Source organism: Suncus etruscus, chromosome 6 (genome assembly GCF_024139225.1).
Source record: "Suncus etruscus isolate mSunEtr1 chromosome 6, mSunEtr1.pri.cur, whole genome shotgun sequence".
Taxonomy (NCBI): Eukaryota; Metazoa; Chordata; class Mammalia; order Eulipotyphla; family Soricidae; genus Suncus; species Suncus etruscus.
This window is the reverse complement of record NC_064853.1, coordinates 50,414,294-50,430,240: the sequence shown is the minus strand read 5'-3', so window position 1 is coordinate 50,430,240 and position 15,947 is coordinate 50,414,294. Positions and strand designations below refer to the sequence as shown.

At 47.3% G+C, this 15,947-nt stretch overlaps 1 protein-coding gene across 1 annotated transcript; it reads left to right on the top strand.

Annotated features, from left to right (window-relative positions):
- The first annotated feature begins 5,955 nt into the window (after window positions 1–5,955).
- Window positions 5,956–15,463, top strand: PIGV (phosphatidylinositol glycan anchor biosynthesis class V). Its single transcript, XM_049774808.1, has 3 exons — window positions 5,956–6,099; window positions 9,848–10,969; window positions 15,182–15,463. Exons 1-3 carry the CDS (start codon window positions 6,019–6,021, stop codon window positions 15,461–15,463), a joined length of 1,485 nt encoding a protein of 494 aa, XP_049630765.1. The 5' UTR covers window positions 5,956–6,018.
- Window positions 15,464–15,947: the final 484 nt, after the last annotated feature.

Genomic DNA, 15,947 nt, shown 5'->3' with positions numbered 1-15,947 from the left:
AGGCAAGAGGAGTCGGGTGCTTCTCTCCCACCCTCAGAGCTAGTCAGCCACCTGTGGTGGGGCCCAGGTCTGAGGAGAGGACAGAAGCTCCCCAGGCACTGAAGGGGAAAGTCTGGGGGAATCCCCATTTTTTCACACCCAGGACCTAGAGCGCTGGCCACAGTAACCCCAAGTTTTGTTTGGTTGCTTTTTCCTCTAGAGAGAACATTTCTCGTAGGCCAGAACCCCGAGCTGAGCTGTCTTCGAGAGCCAGCAAAGTGCGCCTCTCGTTCCTGTGAAGAGGCCTAAGGGGTTGCCCCCAAATCCTGAGGGCCTGGGTGGACCCTCCTCAGGAACTCTGGATGTTTGTGTGAGGGAACTGGGCCAAGAGCACCGGCTGTGCAGAGAACAGCAGCCCAGGAGGGAGAACTTCAAGTAGGGAGGGAAAAGGGACAGCAGGAGCCTGAAGTGCGAGTGGAACTCTTCAGGTGGCACCCAGGGCGGAAGGGCGCGAGTGGAGGGTGGGTGGAGTGCTCGCTCGCCCCGCTCGCCCCGCTCGCCCATAGTCAAGATGGCCGTCGCGGGAGGGCGGGGCCGCCCCAGGCTGGGCAGGAGCGGGGCGGGGCCTCCTGCCACACGGCCACTGCGCCGGCGCGGAACGCCCTGGGCCCCGGATGAAGGAATTAAGGTTCGGACCCCGTGTGGGACACGGACACAGGCTGGAGGCTGTGGAGTCGGCGCCAGCCTGGGAGCTCCGAAGCTTGGGGGTGGGGGCGGGGAGGGGAGGGGAAGAAGAGAAGGGAGGGAGGCTGCCCAAGGAAACGGGGGGATAAATTAGGCGGAGGCTGCTGAGAAACGGGGAGGCACCACGCCCCTCCGCCATGGCGGCCTGCTGGTGCCGCCTCTTCCTTTACCGCCTTCCGCCCTCTGCTGCCTTCCGGCCGCCTCCTTCCTCTGCTCGGCCTCTCTTGTGTCGTCGTTGGGCCTTAGCCCCTTTTGGGGAACTGACTGGGACTCTGTTCTCAAAGGCTTCACACTTGGCCCGGGTGGCAGAACGCAGCCCCCGGCCCTGTAACCCTGGCCAGAGCGCCTTCCCTAACCCCACCACGGAGGTCCATGTTTTTCTTTACCCAGCGTGGCCAGGATTCCTAAAAGACCCCCAAAGGGCATCGAATTCTCTGCTAGATCCCTCCTCCACCTCCTAGGAGTCCTAAGCTATGGGCTAGAAGTAGAACGAATGCTCCGTGCCCCCAAGCAGGCCCAGCAGAGCGCTCTCATTAGGCCAGGGTGGGACGAGTTGGGGGGTCTTGAACCCCGTGCCCGACTACTGGACACACTGAGGTTTCAGAAGCGCAAACTGGACAGTATGCCCCTTGACCCTGGTGAGACTCAGTTTCCACATTCATAAAATGGCGATGGTAATTACAGTAGCCGCCCAGGGCCTAATGAGATCTCTTGAAGTTCAAACCGGGGAGATTTTTATTATCCTCATTTCACTGGGGGCATATTTAAGAGTAAAACTCACTGCACTGTGAGCACTGCCCGTTCAGAGAGCCTGCGATTTTGCAAAGGGATAGCTGGGAAGTGAGGTTGGCAAATAGCCGAGGGAGAACTCACTGGCTTTATTTTGTTTTTGTTTTTGTTTTTACTTGGCTTTCCAGTCAGGTAAGAGTAGACTGCAAGTTCCCTGTGGTCGCTGAGGCTAGAGTTTTGAGTCTGGAGACAGGAAAGGAAGAATGGAAACTTGGTGAAGAGGTCGAGGTGGGTTATGAGCTTTTTCTGTCCCCCATCTTCTGCATGTGGCTGGGAAGGGATGGAAGAGTGAATTCACCCCCAGGGCAGCCAAGGAGCCGCCCTGTTACACTAACTGCCTGTTTCTAGGATTTCTCTCAGTTTAGCTAGTCAGATATTGGAAATGTTGGGTGGATTCACAAACTACCACAGCGCTCTCTCTGGGGTTTTCAGAAGCTTGTCTTTGAACTGAATTTTGATGAGCAAATCAGTGTGGCGTGGGTGGCCCCTCCCTTCCTCCAGGCTTCTGGGTGATGGGTAAGCAGCAGTCGCCCCCTCGTGTTGAAGAAGGGGTACTGTTTCTGTTAAACACGCTCTTTTTCCTGAGAAATTTTATTTTTCTGTGGTTTTGTTGATTTTGTTTTTTGGCTCCTTGCGTGGAGATATGGTGGGAGGAATACATGGAGCAGGGATTTTATATCCAGGGCCAGTTAACAGTTGATACCAATAACCTGCTTTTACCACTTTCACACAAATGAGAACACAGACTTTAAATGCGTATTTGTGTGCTAGGCCCTAGGAATGTACTTGGAACAAGATGGACAAAGCTCCTGTCATCAAATTTAAACAATGTTATAAAGATAGTATGCACATTGCAATGAGTAAATATCACACAGCCTAATAAGCAAAGAAGATTCTCAAAATACTTGAAGCTTGGGCCATAGTAGACAGCTAAGAAAGGAGAGAGAACATTCTAGCCCTTCTTGTTAATTCTGTTTAAATTTTTTTCCTTTAGAATAGTTCTTCATATTTGAAGAATATCTTCTCCAAATCTGTGAGCTTCCTCTGGTACTTCTCTGGCTGATATTTTGACTAGATGAAGGAACCATGGCTGACTGTCTTAGACTAAGAAATTGTTTTGAGGGGCCGGAGAGATAGCATGGAGGTAAAGCGTTTGCCTTTCATGCAGGAGGTCATCGGTTCGAATTCCGGCGTCCCATATGGTCCCCCGTGCCTGCCAGGAGCAATTTCTGAGCCTGGAGCCAGGAATAACCCCTGAGCACTGCCGAGTGTGACCCAAAAACCAAAAAAAAAAAAAAATTGTTTTGTTGTTATTTTAAGCCTAAATCTGCATTCCTTGCCTCAGAATGGTCTTGAACTTGCTTATATATTGCTGCCATTTCAAGGAGATGGTTGACTCTTGTCTTTCCCTTAAGTTTATTTTAGCAATATGAGCTAGCTGATGTCCTGCTGAGTGGTGGTTTTCTTTTCCTTCACTTAATTTAAGAAACCATCTAAATACACATCAGAGAACTGAACTAACATATGTAGACATTATAGTCGTCCAGTTCTGTGCCCACTTTTGGACACCGGTTTGGGACCTAGTTAATTATTCTGACAAGAGAGAAAGGGAGGGGCCGGGCGGTGGCGCTGGAGGTAAGGTGCCTGCCTTGCCTGCGCTAACCTAGGACGGACCGCGGTTCGATCCCCCGGTGTTCCATATGGTCCCCTAAGAAGCCAGGAGCAACTTCTGAGCGCATAGCCAGGAGTAACCCCTGAGCGTCACAGGGTGTGGCCCAAAAACCAAAAAAAAAAAAAAAAAAAAAAAAGAGAGAAAGGGCACTCTACAAATAATAGTAACCTCAGTATATATTTAGTAGTACTTTTTTTGTTTGTTTGTTTTGTTTTGTTTTTTGGGGTCACACCCAGCATTGCTCAGGGGTTACTCCTGGCTGTCTGCTCAGAAATAGCTCCTGGCAGGCACGGGGGACCATGTGGGACACCGGGATTCAAACCAACCACCTTTGGTCCTGGATCGGCTGCTTGCAAGGCAAACGCGCTGTGCTATCTCTCCGGGCCTATAGTAGTACTTCTTTACACCTAAGTCCTTATCTCCATGACAGTTTTGTGAGATGAACAAAACAGTCTGATTCTGGGCCTGAAAAACTGGGGGTTAAAGTGCTTGCCTTGGGCCCGGAGAGATAGCACAGCGGTGTTTGCCTTGCAAGCAGCCGATCCAGGACCTAAGGTGGTTGGTTCGAATTCCGGTGTCCCACATGGTCCCCTGTGCCTGCCAGGAGCTATTTCTGAGCAGACAGCCAGGAGTAACCCCTGAGCACCGCCGGGTGTGGCCCAAAAACCAAAAAAAAAAAAGTGCTTGCCTTGATTATAGCCAGCCCTACTTCAATCCCTGGCATCAGATCGTCCCCTAAGCATTACTGGGTAATCCCTAGGTACAGAAAGACCCTAGCAGCATATTATTCTCAGGCTATTGAATTGAAAGTCAGCTTTTATTTTGGGGGGGGGCCCACATCCAGCAGTATTTAGGCATTACTTCTGGCTCTGCACTCAGAAATTATTCTTGACAGGCTCTGGGGATCATATGGGATGCTGGGAATTGAACCTGGGTCAGTTGCGTGCAAGGCAAACACTCTCCCTGCTGTGCTATCATGCTAACCCCAAACTGCCAGCATTTAGGAGGGACATCTAAGCCTCCTGAACATGAGTTGGGAGTCATATACATTTTAAACTCCCCCCCCCAATTAAAAAAAAGTCTGATACCAGGGCCTGGAGAGATAGCACAGCGGCATTTGCCTTGTAAGCAGCTGATCTAGGACCAAAGGAGGTTGGTTCGAATCCTGGTGTCCCATATGGTCCCCCGAGCCTGCCAGAAGCTATTTCTGAGCAGACAGCCAGGAGTAGCCCCTGAGCACCGCTGGGTGTGGCCCAAAAACCAAAAATAAATAAATAAATAAAAGTCTGATTTTATGCCTTAACAACTAAGGCTTAGGAGCCAAAAAGCTAGTTTAAGGGACTAGACCATTTAATTTACATGTGGGACAGTTCTAGGTTTGCCCTTTGGTCACCAACCATATGGTCCCCTTTACCGAATAACTCCCTGGTTGCCACCAGGTATGACTCAATACTTAGGATTGAGGTTTAAGGACTGAGGATAGCTCAGAAATGGAATGCATGTTTAACATATAGAAGCCCCAGATTATATCACTGATATCTCATGGTTTTCCCCGCTGATAGCTACCCCATGTATACTAAACTGGGAGTAAACCCTGAGTACCACTATATGTGGCCACTAACAAAAAATAGGCCAGAAAGACTAAATGAGAACTCAAATGACAGCTAGGGTGAACCCTAGTCTTTGTGTGTGTGTGTTTGTGGTTTTGGCTTTGCTCAGGGCTTACTCCTGGCTCTGTACTCAGAGATCAGAGTGGGGCTCAGGGGACCATACATGGTACTGGATCAAAACTAAGTCAGCTACCTGTAAGATAGGTACCCATACCTATTATACTAGGGCTATAGCCCCTAACCCCAGTCTTTTGTTCTGCATAAGGAAGGAGCATATTGCCAGCAAGTTGTTTGGTTTTTGTTTTTTGTTTTTGTTTTTGTGCGGGGATGTGTTTTTGGCTTTGTATGGTGCTGAGGATTGAATCCAGAGCCTCACATATGTAAGGCTATTAGAGAGCCACATCTTTGGGCCTCTGGCTTTTGTTTTTTAATTTTGGGAGAAGTATTGAGCCACACCCAGCAGTTCTCAGGGTCTATTCTGACTTTGTAATAGGAGTAACCCCATGCAAAGTACACTGTACTCCCTCTAGTCTCTCCCCAGCTTCCATTACAGGCTTTTTATTTTTGTTTTTGGGACCACACCCAGTCATGCTCAAGACTTACTCCTGGCTCTTAGCTCGGGTTACTCCTGGTAAAGTTCAGGGAACCATATGTGGTGCCAGGAATCGAACCTTGGTAGGCTGCATGCAAGACAAATTACTTTGCCTGATATACTATTACTTTGACCTCCCATTATAGGCTTTTAAAGATTTTCTGTGAACTTAGCTTCCCAATTTTATACTTCTCTGTGTGGAACTTTTCTGTGAGCGTTCAGTGCTTTAAAGTGATATCAAGTGGTCTTACTTGCCACCAAGATGCTTTTTCCAGACCTGGGCAATATTTTCATAGACTTGGGTACCTGCTTTGCTTGCAGAAGTCCACCAGAGCTTAAACCTTGGCACTACATGCTCTTCTGACTACTACTAGGAGCTACTCTTGAGCACTGAGCCATGAGCTGATAGGTGTGACCTAACAAGAAAACAAAAAAAAAAAAAAAAGTTTTTCTTCATTTGAACTGGTAGGTGGGTTTGCCATAATAATATGGAAGAAACGTCATATAGTTTCTTTGAAGACTTCCAAGAATTTCTTTTTCACTCATATGACATTTCCTCCTAGGGTTTTAGAACATAGAAGCCGGAGGGAGAACTGCCTTGAAAGCAGTATCTCAGAAATCCTGGTGATAAGATGATATGGCCCCTGAACCCATCCCAGAAAGAAGTGCTGAGATTTGCAATCAACTGCCGTGTCCTGACTCTGGTGCTGCAGGTCAGTCTCTAATCCTTTGTCCTGAACATGTGTGTCAATTGCCACACAGAAGGACTAGGTGGTAGGAGTACCCTAATTCTTTCATAAAGACCTAGACTTTCCTGCACATGGCTGACCTGAATTTGATCCTCAGCATCCTCTTTGGTCCTCTGAGCACCATCAAGAGTAATTCCTGAGTGCAAAGTCAAACGTAACTCCTGATCATTGATTGCCATGTGGGTAATTAAAAAAACAAAGAAAAAAAATAATTTCTTCTTTTTCTTGCTTATTTGGGGATTTCCTTTCTATGATTATTTTCATTAGCAAATATTTATCTCCCACCATTAAAAAAGGCAAGATTTGGGGCCAGAGCAGTGGCACAACTTGCATGTTAGGACGGTGTCCCATATGGTCCCTCAAGCCAGGGGCGAATTCTGGACACTTAGCCAGGAATAACCCCTTAGCGTCACCTGGTGTGGCCCAAAAACAAAACAAAACAAAACAAACAAAAAGGTAAGATTTGTGGCTAGAGAAATAGTATAGTGGGTAGAGATGTAGCTAACCTGGATTTGATCCTCAGGATCCTATATGGTCAGGAGTATTGCCAGGAGTAATTCCTTAGTGTAGAGCCAGGAGTAACATCACCAGGTGTGGTGTCCCCCTCCCCCACAAAAAAAAGCAAGATTTGGGACCAGGAATATATATATATAGCTCAGTGAAGAATACTTGACTTATATTTGTAAGTTCCCATCACTGAAAAGGAAAGATTTTTATTGACCACGTGTTGGTCACCTCTTACCCACTTCCTCATTTTCTATTTATGGAAATATTCCTCTAAATAGTTGTCTTTATATTGTCTCTCTTCTCTTCCCCTTCTCTACTGAGCTTAGTCTAGACAAACTCATGCTTTCACAGATCTTGTTAAAATTATTAATAACCTGGGGCCGGCGAGATAGCATGGAGGTAAAGCGTTTGCCTTCCATGCAGAAGGACAGTGGTTCAAATTCAGGCATCCCATATGGTCCCCTGTGCCTGCCAGGGGCGATTTCTGAGTGTAGAGCCAGGAGAACCCCTGAGCACGGCTGGGTGTGACCCCTCCCCCTAAAAAAATTATTAATAACCTATGGCCAGAAAAAATGTCAGATCCGAACTACTGGAGATGGGCTCACACTACTGGAGTCCTTGCAGGCAAGAATCTGACAAATATCACAGTTTTATTTATTAGAGGAAACCCGAGGCCTATGACAAACCCGTAGGCCAGGAGAGAGGTAAAGGGAGAGAGATCTGGGTTTGGAACTATCCAAAAGTCTCTTCCAACTGCCAACAAACTCTCCTCTTGCTCTTCTCTCTTCCAACTACCAACTCTCTTCCTGCTCCTAACTGTCAACACGGGGAGGGTTTTATAGACTCAGCAGCCAATCACAATTAGGGTCTTATTTAAAGTGGGGTGTCTTATTTAAAGGGCAGACCACTTTTTTGTTGTTGTTGTTTTGGTTTTTGGGCCACACCCATTTGACTCTCAGGGGTTACTCCTGGCTATGCGCTCAGAAATCGCCCCTGGCTTGGGGGGACCATATGGGACACCGGGGGATCGAACCGCAGTCCGTCCTACGCTAGCACTTGCAAGGCAGATACTTTACCTCTAGCGCCACCTTCCCAGCCCCAAGGGCAGACCACTTTTTTTTTTTTTTTTTTTTTTGGATTTTGGGCCACACCCAGCGTTGCTCAGGGGTTACTCCTGGCTGTCTGCTCAGAAATAGCTCCTGGCAGGCACAGGGGACCAGATGGGACACCGAACCAAACACCTTAGGTCCTGGATCGGCTTGCAAGGCAAACGCCTATCTCTCTGGGCCCAGGCAGACCACTTTTATGCCCAGCTGGTGCTGGACTGTAGGACAGGAGTAGGGCACAGGGGATAGGGCGTTTATCTGCCTTGCACAAAGCCAACCAGAGTTTGATTCCTGGCATCCCATATCGTTCTTGAGCCTGCCAGAACTGTGTTGTTTTTTGTTTTTTGTTTTGTTTGTTTTGGTTTTTGGGCCATATCCAGTGGCGTTCAGGGTTACTCCTGGCAGGCTCAGGGGACTGTATAGGATGCCCAGGATTGAACCCAGGTTGTCCTTGTGCAATGCAAACACCCTACTTGCTGTGCTATCTCTCCAGTCTATCTGAGTGATTTCTGAGCACAAAGCCATGAGTAAACTCTGAACCCAGCTGGGTTTGGCCTAAAAAGCAAGATAAAAAATACCTAAGAGGTGTTCAGGGAATCATATGTAGTGATAGTGATTGAATTAGAGTTGGCCACATGCAGGGCAAGTGCTTACAGTACTGTCTCTCAGTGACTCTTTTACTAATTCTTAGATACCATTTCCTGGTTTCCCTGTCTTGCTAAGGATTGCTTCTTTATCTTTTATTGCTGAACACTTTCCCTCTTTCATACTGCTAAAGGTTAATGTGTCCAGAGCCCAGTCCTTAGATTCCTTTTTTTTGGGGGGGGCGGGGGGTCACACCCAGCAGCACTCAAGGATTCTGCACTCAGAAGTTACTCTTGGCAGGCTCAGAGGACCATGTAGGATGCTGGGGATCAAACCCAGATCAACTGCATACAAGGCAAATGCTCTACCCGCTATGCTACCACTCCAGCCCCAAGTCCTTAGAATTCTTCTCTAGCTACACTTCCTTCATAAATAATTTTATTTAGTCTCACACCTTTAAATTCACTGCCATCCACTTATTACTTTTTTTTTTTGAGGAGGTGGTCACACCAACAGCGCTCAGGGGTTCCTCCTGTCCTCCTGGCTCTACACTCAGAAATCGCTCTTAGCAGGCTTGGGGGACCATATGGGATGCTGAGATTCGAACCAATGACCTTCTGCATGCAAGGCAAACACCCTACCTCCATGCTATCTCTCCAGCCCTAACTTTTTTTTTTTTTTTTTGGTTTTTGGTTTTTGGGTCACACCCGACGGTGCTCAGGGGTTACTCCTGGCTGTCTGCTCAGAAATAGCTCCTGGCAGGCACAGGGGACCATATGGGACACCGGGATTCGAACCAACCACCTTTGGTCCTGGATCGGCTGCTTGCAAGGAAAACGCAGCTGTGCTATCTCTCCGGGCCCAACTTTTTATTTATTTTTTTCTTTTTTCTTTTGTTTGTTTTTTTGTTTTTTCGGGCCACACCCGTTTGATGCTCAGGGGTTACTACTCCTAGGTAAGCGCTCAGAAATTGCCCCTGGCTTGGGGGGACCATATGGGACACTGGGAATCGAACCGTGGTCCTGATCCTTGGCTAGCGCTTGCAAGGCAGACACCTTACCTCTAGAGCCACCTCGCCGGCCCCATCCAACTTTTTTTTTTTTTTTTTTGGTTTTTGGGCCACACCCTGTGATGCTCAGGGGTTACTCCTGGCTATGCGCTCAGAAGTTGCTCCTGGCTTCTTGGGGGACCATATGGGACGCCAGGGGATCGAACCGTGGTCCGTCCTAGGCTAGCGCAGGCAAGGCAGGAACCTTACCTCCAGCGCCACCACCCGGCCCCCCCATCCAACTTTTTATTCTTAATTTAGATCTTTAGCCCTGATGTCTCTCCTCTCCCACAGACTCATATCTCACCTCTGGTTGAAATTTGCATTGGAATATCCAACTCAAACCCTAACTAGTCCAAAAATGAAGTCCTCTTTGCCTGCCTTTCTGCCTGTTTTTCTGTATTTTTATTAAATGAAAATTATTTTCTTCCAATTGATCAAAATCCTACTTTTCTTTATCCCACAGGCTCTCTTCAATGCTGTTATCCCAGATCATCGTGCAGAAGCTTTCTCTCCTCCTCGCCTCACCTCCTCAGGCTCTCTTGACCATATTGTGGAATTTCTCCTGGGTGGCCTGTCTCACTGGGATGCTGAACACTTTCTGTTCATTGCTGAGCATGGCTACCTGTATGAGCACAACTTTGCCTTCTTCCCTGGTTTCCCTCTGGCCCTCTTGGCAGGGACTGAACTGTTGCGACCCCTGTGGGGATTATTGAGCCTACGGAGTTGCCTGTTAATTTCAATAGCATTGCTTAACTCCTTGTTCTTTGTGCTGGCTGCAGTAGCACTTCATGACCTGGGCTGTTTAGTTTTGCGCTGTCCCCAGCAGGCTTTTTATGGAGCACTGCTCTTCTGTCTCAGTCCTGCCAATGTCTTCCTGACCGCTGGTTACTCAGAAGCTTTGTTTGCCTTCCTGACATTCAGTGCCATGGGACAGCTGGAGAGGGGCCAAAACTGGACCAGTGGATTTCTCTTTGCTCTTGCAACTAGTGTTCGCTCCAATGGACTGGTTAATATTGGTTTCCTCATACATTCTCAGTGCCTAAACTTTTTCTCTTCTCTCATGGTGCTAAATCCTATGAGAGAGTTCTTAAAGCTGATGGGCTCTGTGTTCCTTTCATTGCTTACACTTGGTCTTCCTTTTGCCCTCTTTCAGTATTATGCTTTTACCCAGTTCTGTTTGCCAGGCTCAGACCACCCTATTCCTCAGCCCTTACTACAGTTTGCTCTAGACAAGGGCTACAGAGTCATCAAAGAAAAAGAGCCACCTTGGTGCTCCTGGAAACTTCCTCTAATATATAGCTACATTCAGGATATCTACTGGAATGTTGGTTTTCTAAGATACTATGAGCTCAAGCAGATACCCAACTTTTTACTGGCTACACCAGTAGCTATGCTGGTTGCCTGGGCAACTTGGACCTTTGTGACCACCCATCCTTGGCTCTGCCTTACACTTGGGATGAGAAGAAGCAAGATCACGAAGATCCTCTTGAAGTCCAATCCTGGATTCCTCAGTCCTGGAGTGTTTGTGTACGTGGTCCATGCAGCAGTTCTGCTACTATTTGGCAGTTTGTGCATGCATGTTCAGGTGAGGTAGATCCCTATCTGGTATTAGGGTGTAAATATAGGAAATAGTTGGCCAGGGCTAGGAATGACAGCTACTTCTTTCACTTGAGTGATCTGAACCTAACTCATCTATTCAATAATTATTTGGGGGCTTGTTTTATGCCTGGCCCTGGGTCTGATTATCAAAGGTGGAGCAGAATAAGAAAACATCATGGGGGGGGGGCGGCGGCGGAGAGATAGCCTGGAAATAAGGCACCTGCCTTCTAGGTGGTTAGAATCCTGACATCCCATATGGTCCCCCTGTGCCTGCAAGGGGTGTAGAACCAGGAGTAACTCCTGAGCGCTGCCGGGTGTGACCCCCCCCTAAAAAAAAGAAAAGAAAACATCATGGGACCAAAGAGAGTATAGTGGGTAAGGTGTTGGCCTTGCACACATCTATATTGGCAGCGCATATGGTACCCTGAGCCCCACCAAGAGTGATCCCTGAACACAGAGGAGTAAACCCTTGAGTACAATTAGGTGTGTCCCCAAAACAACAAAAAAGGTAAGATTGGGGCCCGGAGAGATAGCACACGGTGTTTGCCTTGCAAGCATCCGATCCAAGACCGAAGGTGGTTGGTTCGAATCCCAGTGTCCCATATAGTTCCCCGTGCCTGCCAGGAACTATTTCTGAGCAGACAGCCAGGAGTAACCCCTGAGCACCGCCGGGTGTGGCCCCAAAACCAAAATAAATAAATAAAAAGGTAAGATTGTAGGCCAGAAATATGGCACAGCAGGTAAGGTGGTTTGCCTTGCATCAGCCAACTTGGATTTGAACATGGCATCCCATATGCTTCCCCGAGCCTGCCAGGAATGATTTCTGAACACAGAGCCAGGAATATGCCCTTAGTGCCACCAAGTGTGGCCCCAAAACAACAACAAAAATATGCTTCCCTGTGGCTCTTACAGTAGAAGTGGGGAGACAAACATTTTAACATAAGATTACAGTATAATGGGGGATGGTGATACAGTAGAGTATAGATCTTAAATCTCTGGATTTAATTTGTTTTTATTTTTTGGGGGGGAAGGACATACCCAACAGTGCTCAGGTATTGCTGAGATAAAGTATTCTAGAAATTTGAAAAAAAAAATCCTGATAAAATTAAGGAAAGGAAAGCCTCTTAAACTGGATCCTGAAGAGGGATCAAAGTGATAGTAAACTGGGTAGGGCTGACCTGAATTTGATCCCTCGCATCCCTTATGGTCCCTGAGCACAACCAGAAATAATCTTAGGTGGCCAGAGAGATAGATAGCACCACAGTGGTAGGGCGTTTGCCTTGCATATAGCCAATCTAGGACAGAGGATGGTTCAAATCCCAGGATCCCATATGGTCCCCCAAGCCTGCCAGGAGCGATTTCTTAGCGCAGAGTTAGGAGTAACTCCTGAACACCACCGGGTGTGACCCCCCCCAAAAAAAGAAATAATCTGAGTGCAGAGCCAGGAATAACCCCTGAGCACTGTCAGGAGCGGACCAAAAAGGCAAAACAAAATGACCCTGAAGAAAATAAGGTTTTATTTAAAAGATGTTCACAGAGACCTAAGAATTGTGTAGTGAGCAGGTTTGACTTAAGATACTGGACCAGGGGCCAGAGTGGTGGTGCAGCAGTAGGGCGTTTGCCTTGCATGTGGCTGACCCAGGACAGACCATGGTTTGATCCCCCAGTGTCCCATATGGTCCCTTAAGCCAGGAGCAAATTCTGAGCACAGAGCCAGGAGTAACCCCAGAGCATCAGGGCGGATGCGGATTCCATCCCTGGCATCCCATCTGGTCTCCGCAGCCAGGAGCGATTTCTGAACGCAGGAGTAACCCCTGAGCACCATCAGATGTGGCCAAAAATAAATAAATAAAAATAAAAAAAGAGAGACTGAATCAAAGTGATAATACAATTGCTAAGGCAATTTCTTTTTTTGGTTTTGGTTTGGTTTTGGGGCCACACCCGGCGGTGCTCAGGGGTTATTCCGGCTCTATGCTCAGAAATCACTCCTTACAGGCTCTGGGGACCATATAGGATGCCAGGAATTGAACTTGGGTCCATCCCATGTTCGCCACGTACAAGGCAAACGCCCTACCACTATTCAATCTCTCAAGCCCCAGGTAAGACAATTTCTTTGCATGTAACTGACCCAGGTTTCATACGAGCATTACATATGACACCTGAGTACAGCCAGGAGTGATCCCTGAACATTTCTGGGTGTGGCAAAAAAAAAAAGGGGGGAATAGGTATCAGAGAGAGTGCTTGTACACTACCTACAGGAGCCCCAGGTTCTGTCTACGTTAGTATCACAGTGCCACTCCCTTGCACCACAGGGTATGGCCCCTAAAACAAAAAGATATAGGAATGACTACAGAGATACCTCTGGGACCTTCCCTAATAAGCAATTATACCCAATTTCTACTTGAATGTTGGCTTTTGTTTTCTTGGGAGCCATAATATGTAGGCAGTGTTCAGGGCTTATTCTTAGCTCTTTTCTCAGAAATACACCTGGTGTAGCTTGGGGCACCTTTTAGGATGCAGGCGATTAAACCTGGCTTGGCTACTATGAAAGCAAGCACTTAACCTGAGTACTATGTCTCCAGCCCATTTTTAGCTTTTTGAGATAATCTGAACTGAATAGGTTTTCAGTTTCAGAGATGTCTTATACAGTGTTTGGGTGGTGGTGGGAATAGAGAGGGATAGGAAGGATTTGATCACATCCTTGTTTGTTTGTTTTTTTGTTCCTGGCCGTTTCATCATAACCTCAAAAAAGTTTTTTTGTCCCATACTAGCCATTTAGCAATTTCTGCCTTTTAGAGTCGCACAATGGCTGTTTCAATGGCTGTTTGTAAAGTTTTCTAAACTGTATGAATAAAAGGCACAGGAGAAAATAGAAAGTAACACTTTGTGTTTATAGCCTCTAGAGAGTGCCAACAAAGCTTGGAATTTGCAGGTTAGGTCAGGGAGAGCGTTTAAGGACTTGGCTTTGATTATCTGAGGAGCAAAAATGTTGAATCATATAATCCCTTGGCCCTTTTCCTCTACTTTGCCATTCCAATGAGATGAGGGAATTACTTAAATGTTCCCAAAGCTGGCCTTCACAGCCTTGATTTAGATACCAGCCCTGAGCTAAATTTGTTGTTTTTTTGCCTTTTTTTTTTTTTTTTTGGAGGGGGGTCATACCTGGCAGCACTCGGATTACTCCTAGCTCTGCGCTCAGAAATCACTCTTGACAGGCTCTAGGGACCATATGGGATGCCAGGAATCGAACTGGAGTCCATCCTGGGTTGACTGCATGCAAGGCAAACACCCTACCACTGTGTTATTGCTCTGCCCTTCCCATTGAGTTTTTTTTTTTAATTTTATTTTATTTTATTTGGTTTTGGGGTCATACCTGGCAGCACTCAGGAATTACTCCTGGCTCTATGCTCAGAAATCACCCCTGGCAGGCACGGGGGAACAAATGGGATGCCGGAATTCAAACCACCATCCTTCTGCATGCAAGGCAAATGCCTTATCTCCATGTTATCGCTCCGGCCCCTCCCATTGAGGTGTGTGTGTGTGTGTGTGTGTGTGTGTGTGTGTGGTGTGTGTGTGTGTGTGTGTGTGTGTGGTTTTTGGGTCACACCCGGCAGTGCTCAGGGGTTACTCCTGGCTCCATGCTCAGAAATTGCTCCTGGCAGGCACGGGGGACCATATGGGACGCTGGGATTCGAACCGATGACCTGCATGAAAGGCAAATGCCTTACCTCCATGCTATCTCTCCGGCCCCTCCCATTGGGTTTTAATATAAATTGTCTAGTTTGAGGTAGTCAGTTACTTGGGTTTTTTTGCGGTTGTTTTTTGGTTGTTTTTTTTTTTGGTTTTTGGTTTTTGGGCCACACCTGGTGGTGCTCAGGGGTTACTCCTGGCTACCTGCTCAGAAATAGCTCCTGGCAGTCGAACCATCCACCTTAGGTCCTGGATCGGCTGCTTGCAAGGCAAACACTGATGTGCTATCTCTCCGGCCCCTGTCAGTTACTTATTTGTGATAGTGAGGTTTATCTGCATGTTCTCTGTTGAATTTCTTTTCATTTCTAGTTTTGGGATATAGCTCTCTCAGCAGCAGGAAACCAGCAAACCAGCTGGCCCAGTTTGATACTGTGACATTGCATTAGTTTTGTAGCATTGCAATAATGTGTGTATTCTTCCCTAACACTTCAACCCCTGTTATTTCCAGGTTCTCACCAGATTTTTGGGCTCCTCCACTCCTATTGTATACTGGTTTCCAGCTTACTTGCTTCAGGATCAAGAACCTCTTTTGAGATCCCTAGAGACCATGTCTTGGAAGCCTCTTGCTAGGGATTCCCCACAGGGACAAAAGGTCCTCAGAAATTCTATTATGGGACTTTTGTACAACTGGAAAGCCAGTTCTCTAGTCACAAGATGCATTCTAGGCTACTTCCTGACTTACTGGCTCCTGGGACTACTACTGCATTGCAACTTCCTACCTTGGACATGACCTAAAGTTTCAGAAGACAGGCTTGAAATAGAGCCAAGGGTAATACCTGAGCGCCACAGGGTGTGGTCCCAACCCCCTCCTCCAAAAAAAAGCGCTAGGGGGCCAGAGAGATAGCATAGAGGTAGGGCGTTTGCCTTGCATGCAGAAGGACGGTGGTTTGAGTCCTGGCATCCTATATGGTCCCCCGAGCCTGCCAGGAGTGATTTCTGAGTGTAGAGCCAGGAGTAACCCCTGAGTACTGCCGGGTGTGACCCAAAAACCAAAAGAAAAAGAAAAAAGAGCTCAGGGCTAATAGACTAGCTGTAGGTGGTGGAATTCCAAGCAATGTACTGTAGTAGCCATAGGAAATAAATGGGACTTTTTATTTTTATGTTTCTGAGCCACCCTACCTGCACCCCAACCGCCACCAGCACACGGGTTACTTAGCTTTTTGCTCGGAAATTACTTCTGTTGGGGCCGGCAAGGTGGCGCTAGTGATAAGGTG

Coding starts and splice junctions, on each gene's coding strand:
- PIGV (XM_049774808.1), top strand. CDS start 6,019: ATGATATGGCCCCTGAACCCATCCCAGAAAGAAGTGCTGAGATTTGCA. Junction 6,100..9,847: donor TCCTGACTCTGGTGCTGCAG/GTCAGTCTCTAA, acceptor TTTATCCCACAG/GCTCTCTTCAATGCTGTTAT. Junction 10,970..15,181: donor GTTTGTGCATGCATGTTCAG/GTGAGGTAGATC, acceptor TGTTATTTCCAG/GTTCTCACCAGATTTTTGGG.